Source organism: Lipotes vexillifer, unplaced genomic scaffold (genome assembly GCF_000442215.2).
Source record: "Lipotes vexillifer unplaced genomic scaffold, Lipotes_vexillifer_v1.1 scaffold1701, whole genome shotgun sequence".
Classification (NCBI taxonomy): domain Eukaryota; kingdom Metazoa; phylum Chordata; class Mammalia; order Artiodactyla; family Lipotidae; genus Lipotes; species Lipotes vexillifer.
The window spans coordinates 958,631-963,994 of record NW_006794217.1 but is presented as its reverse complement, the minus strand read 5'-3'; the positions used below and the strand labels follow the sequence as shown (position 1 = coordinate 963,994).

Sequence of the window (5,364 nt, the reverse complement as noted above, 5' to 3'; positions counted from 1 at the left end):
CAGAGGCAGCAGAAGCAGCGGCAGCTGCTGGGCCGCCTGCAGGACCTGCTGCTGGGCCCCAGGGCCGACGAGCAGACCACGTGTGAGGTGCTGGACTACTTTCTGCGGCGCCTCGGCTCCTCCCAGGTGGCTTCCCGGGTGCTGGCCACGAAGGTTAGGCGGCCGGTCTGGCCTGCTCCTCCCCGCGCACCCCTGCTCTCCCCATTTTTGTTAAGATGGGCATTTTTGCTCACCCAGACTTGTATTCTAGCTAACTCCTGGGCACAGAAAGGCTGCAGTCGTGAGCTTCACAGGGCTCAGAGACCGTTTTCCCCCGTCTGGGCCCCCTCCCTGGGTGGTGCTGGGAAGCGTCCCGAGAGCAGCTCAGTGGCCACCTGCCGTGTTTCCCGAGGCGCTGGCGGTGGTTTTCCAGGGGAGCCGGCCTGCGCCCCTTCCGCCCCAGGCATGGTCGCTCCGGGTGCACCATGCCTCTGCCGGGAAGCGGCCCTCACGCGGGGCTCAGGGAGTGGTGGCCCCGAGGCCGGCGCGTGTCTGCTTGCAGGGCCTGTCCCTGGTGCTCTCGGAGGGCAGCCCGCGTGATGGAGAGGAGAAGGAGCCCCCCACGGAGGAGGACTCGGGCGACCCGGACGCGCTGCAGGGCTACCAGTGGCTGCTGCGAGACCTGCCCAGGCTGCCTCTGTTCGACAGCGTCAGGACCACCACTGCCCTGGCGCTGCAGCAGGTGAGGGGCCACGGGGCGGGGGGCGGGCTGCCCTGCCGGGTGTGCGCTCACACGCCCGCCCTCCCCCACTCCCCAGGCCATCCACATGGAGACGGACCCGCAGACCATCAGTGCCTACCTGGTCTACCTGTCCCAGCACACGCCCGTGGAGGAGCAGAGCCAGCACAGCGACCTGGCCCTGGTGAGGGGGCGGGGCTGGGGGACACCGACCAGCCCAGTCGGGGTGCAGGGACAGCAGGGCCACACCTAGGCTGTGGGCTCTGAGCGCCCAGCTGCCTTGCCAGTGACCTTCTGTCCGGAGCAGGGGTCGAGGGCGGGAGCCCCCAGTGCCCTTGTGATCATCCAGGCCTGGTCGCCTCTGTGGCTCTGGGCTGGGGGAGGCGTGGCTTGGCCAACCCAGGAGGCCAAGGGGCAGGAGGTCAGCCCAGGAGTCTGCGGCTGGGGCCCAAATCCCACTCCCTGCCAGGGAGGCCTGGTGAGCTGAGCACATGCCCGTTTTGTACTTTGTCTTTCTCTTTTCTGGCCATCTTCCTTCTGACCTTGCTCCCCGTTAGCGTGTTGGCTGACAGTGACGGGGGTTCTGGAGGCCCTGGGTCTTTGTAGAGTGAGGGAGTGGACGGAGTGAGGGAACGGGCTGAAGACAGGTCGGTGGGCAGGGGGATTCTGTCCAAGCCTGGGTTCCTCATCGAGGGGCTGGACAGTAATAAAAGTCCGGGGCTGGAGGCCTCGCCCTTCTGAGTCTTGTCCAGGGGCCAGCCTGCCCCGCGTCACTGCTGCAGGTTTCGAGTAAATGTGGAGTGCGGCTGTTTGCAGACGGCCTTTCCCTTCGGGTCTCGAGAAGCGTGTGTCACTGTTGCTCGAGGGCAGATGGCGCCGTGCCCCACGCCTCGCTGTCCTCTCCGAGCGAGCGGGGCCGGCCCTCTCCAGGGGGCCTGTCACTTCTTGCTGCCCCTCCCGCCCGCTTGGCAGTTGACAGCCCTGCGCGGCTGCGGGGCTCTGTCTGCGTGTGGGGCCCTTCCGTCCGTCATCGGCCTGCTGCCTGGTGGCGGGGGGTGGTTGTGCAGAGTGGACGTGTTGTCGGGGCGGCCTTCCGAGGGGACAGGGCTGTGGGCCAGGCACGACTGGAGGGCCCACGCCCTCTGACGCTGCGCTCCCCCAGGACGTGGCCCGGCTCATCGTGGAGCGCTCCAGCATCATGTCGCAGCTGTTCCCCAAGCGCTCCTGCGGTGCCGCGCCCGGCGCCGTGCTGGCCGCGCTGCTCGCCATCTTCTCCCGCTACGTGCGGCGCATGCGCAAGAGCAAGGAGGGCGAGGAGGTCTACAGCTGGGTGAGGCAGGCGGCTGCCCTGGGCCTGGCCCTGTGGCCCTCGCCTCAGCCGCTCACCCGCTTCCTGTCTCTCCAGTCGGAGTCGCAAGACCAGGTCTTCCTGCGCTGGACTAGTGGGGAGACGGCCACCATGCACATCCTGGTGGTCCACGCCATGGTCATCCTCCTGACGCTGGGGCCGCCCCACGGTGAGCAGCCCACGGGCGGTGGGGCCTGGGTCTCCCGTGGAGGTGGACCCCCTTCCCTGCCCATCCTGGGGGCGCACGCGAGAGCCTCCACGTGGCGGCACCCCGTGTACCGCCAACCCTTCCAATCTACTGGCTGGGGTTTCCAGACTCCTTGCTGCCTCAGCCCACGCGCTGTCCTGTCGTTGTGAGGTGCATGCGGGTATTGCTGGGCACCTCTGTGCCTGCTCCTCTTTGCACTGTGGTTTCTGGAGGTGGAGGTGTCCACATGGGGCTGCCCAGCCGAGGGGACACAGGTGCCCAGAGCAGTGAGCCCCAGGTCCTCTCCACAGGCCTGGGGTGTGGCCCTCGGCTCGCTGGCCGTGGGCTGTGTCCAGAGCCAGCTGATCCTCCGGCCTCCTGGAACCTCTCTGCCTGGCAGCCTCTCCTTCCCTCCTCCGTGGCTGACGCTGTGGGCTGCTCTGCCACTTACTTGTGTCCAGGGGAGGCTGGCCTTGTGCCGGCCTGGCCTACTGGCCGCCCGGGGCTTTGTGCAGCCTGAGCCCTGCAAGGAGCCGGTTTGGCCAAGCCCACAGAGCCCAGAGAGCGTGCTGGCCCCAGCCTCACACTGTCCCCTGGGCAGCCTGGCCAGCTCTGCACCTCCGTCTCCCAACTGAGGTGGGGCGACACCGCGATTGTGAGGATTACACAAGTCAACTGTGCAAAGCCCCTGCCGCTGGGCCGCGCTCAGCCCTTGGTAGATTCTTCTCCATCCTCTGAAGCCCCAGCTCGCCCCTGTAAACCGAGGACGTGCGGCTGGAGCCCCCAGGGCGGCGAGGTCTGGGAAGGCCTCTCTGAGCCGGCCCTGGCGCTTGCCCTGTTGTCTCTCCCGAAGCTGGTGACGGCGAGTTCCAGGCGCTGCTGGACATCTGGTTCCCAGAGAAAAAGCCCCTGCCCACGGCCTTCCTGGTGGACACGTCAGAAGAGGCGCTGCTGCTGCCCGACTGGCTGAAGCTGCGCATGATCCGCTCGGAGGTCCCGCGCCTGGTGGACGCTGGTACGGCCCGGGCGCGGCTCGGGCGGGCAGTGCCAGGCTCCTGGCCTCCTGCTGTGGGCCTGGGTGTGTGTTCTAGCTCTTGCCGGTGAGAGAGGACAGCTCGGGGGCCTCTGGTGGGTTCCGGAGCGTCTGTCATTTGCCGATGCTTGTGGAGCTGTCAGTGCCCTGACGGCTGCCCGCGAGCCCTTGTGGTCAGGCGGGGAGGCTGAGGGCCTCCAGCGAGAGGCAGTGCTGGAGGAGGAACAAAGAAGACCAAGTGGTCCAGGGAGGAGGAGGGGCGGGGGCCTCGGAGCTGGTTCTGGGGTGCAGAATGGCCTCGGGCGGTCTGCAGCGAGGAGGAAGGGCATCTGCCCATGGTCAGCGTGGTACCCAGCAGGGGTGGCAGGCCGGGCAGTTTGGGGGGTGGCTTGGCTTGGGAAGCGCAGCAGGACACACTCAGGGGAGCCTTGACTCTGAGCTGGAGGGAGCGCAGGGCTGGCCCGCAGCCTCAGGACGCAGGGTGGGGGGCCTGCGGACCCACCAGCCACACTTGGAGCTGCCCTCTGGGCCCTGTGCCCCGCCAGGCCCCGCGGGCCAGGGTCACCAGGTGGCAGTTGCTGAGTGAGAGCCACCCTCAGCCCTGCAGGACCTGGAGCCCCAGCAGCTGCTGCTGTTCGTGCAGTCCTTCGGCATCCCTGTGTCCAGTATGAGCAAACTTCTCCAGTACCTGGACCAGGCGGTGGCCCACGACCCCCAGACCCTGGAGCAGAACATCATGGACAAGAGTGAGAGCCGGGCTCCTGGCCTGAGCACCGCGGGCCCGCCGCGGGGCTGCGGCTGGGGAGCCCGGCTGTGGGTGGAGTGGGACAGCCCCAGGGCAGGGGCTGCGAGCACGAAGGTGGAGCTGCGTCCACCCCTCGGGTTGGAGGGTGGAGGGAGCTGCGGCCGCTGCCTGATTCTCTGCGGAAAGACCCTGTCGCCCAGCTTCCCGGGTCCTGGGGAGGCTTGGAGCTCTGCGGGCACCGTGCGGAGGGCTTCCCTCCTCTCTGGGGGCCCGTGTTTACCCGTGGCTGCCCCCCTGCAGATTACATGGCTCACCTGGTCGAGGTCCAGCACGAGCGAGGGGCGTCCGGAGGCCAGACTTTCCACTCCCTGCTCACAGCCTCCCTGCCCGCCCGGCGAGGTACCCACCCATCCCGGCTCGCACGGCCACTCGGGAAGTGTTTGCTTCTGGCCGGCGTCCGGGCTTCTGTTTATGGGCCTTGTTCCTCGTGGGCCTTGGCAGGCCTGGCGAGGCTGGGGGTCCCGGGGTGAGAGCCCTCTGCAGGGCCTGGGAGACCGCTCCTCTCTGGGCAGTGGGCCGCCGGGCGAGCCTGGCCGTGGTCGGCATGGTCCCCGCCACAGCTGGCCGTGATGGCTTCTCAGCCGCCCTGCTCCTCCTTCCCTGCAGACAGCACGGAGGCGCCGAAACCCAGAAGCAGCCCAGAGCAGCCACCGGGCCAGGGCAGGACCCGGGCCGTGACACAGGTGCGGGTTCTGGGCCCCGAGGACGACCTGGCCGGCATGCTTCTGCAGGTACGGGACACCCTCCCTCCCCGGTCCCTCCTCCCACCTGGAATCCACGGCCAGGGGTTCCCTGGGCACGTGTGTCCTCGCCCCCTCTTCACAGTGACAGGCAGAGCAGCGGTGCGCGGTTTCCATCTTCACACTTATACGCCTGTATGCGCACGTTTGTGCACAGGTCCACGTGCTCTTTCCTGGGCCTGTTGCCACGGGCCTCGTCCCAGTCCTTGGCCCCCACCCCACGCCCCTCTGGAGAGTCTGCTGGGGACCGGGCACGCCAGTGCCAACTGCTGGCAGCCTCCGTGGGGTCGGGGTGCGGGGTGAGAGGAGGGCTCTCTGGGGAAGGCCCCACCTGCCAGCTGCGCGGTCCTGATGGCTGCCTTTCTCCAGATCTTCCCGCTGAGCCTGAGCCCGAGCCCGCGGTGGCAGAGCTCTAGTGCGCGCCCTGTAGCTCTGGCGCTGCAGCAGGCCCTGGGCCGGGAGCTGGCGCGAGTCCGCCAGGGGAGCCCCGAGGTGCCGGGCGTCGCGGTGCGCCTCCTGCAGGCCCTCGCCAC

At 68.4% G+C, this 5,364-nt stretch overlaps 1 protein-coding gene across 1 annotated transcript in view; it reads left to right on the top strand.

Moving 5' to 3' along the window:
• Nucleotides 1-5,364, top strand: part of INTS1 (integrator complex subunit 1) — a 31,049-nt gene that overhangs the window by 14,236 nt on the left and 11,449 nt on the right. The window contains exons 21-30 of the mRNA XM_007467075.1: nucleotides 4-153; nucleotides 542-721; nucleotides 798-902; nucleotides 1,881-2,048; nucleotides 2,124-2,235; nucleotides 3,107-3,268; nucleotides 3,886-4,032; nucleotides 4,332-4,430; nucleotides 4,698-4,822; nucleotides 5,201-5,364. Coding sequence (XP_007467137.1) covers nucleotides 4-153; nucleotides 542-721; nucleotides 798-902; nucleotides 1,881-2,048; nucleotides 2,124-2,235; nucleotides 3,107-3,268; nucleotides 3,886-4,032; nucleotides 4,332-4,430; nucleotides 4,698-4,822; nucleotides 5,201-5,364 — 1,412 coding nt within the window. The remainder of the gene's footprint in view (nucleotides 1-3; nucleotides 154-541; nucleotides 722-797; nucleotides 903-1,880; nucleotides 2,049-2,123; nucleotides 2,236-3,106; nucleotides 3,269-3,885; nucleotides 4,033-4,331; nucleotides 4,431-4,697; nucleotides 4,823-5,200) is intronic.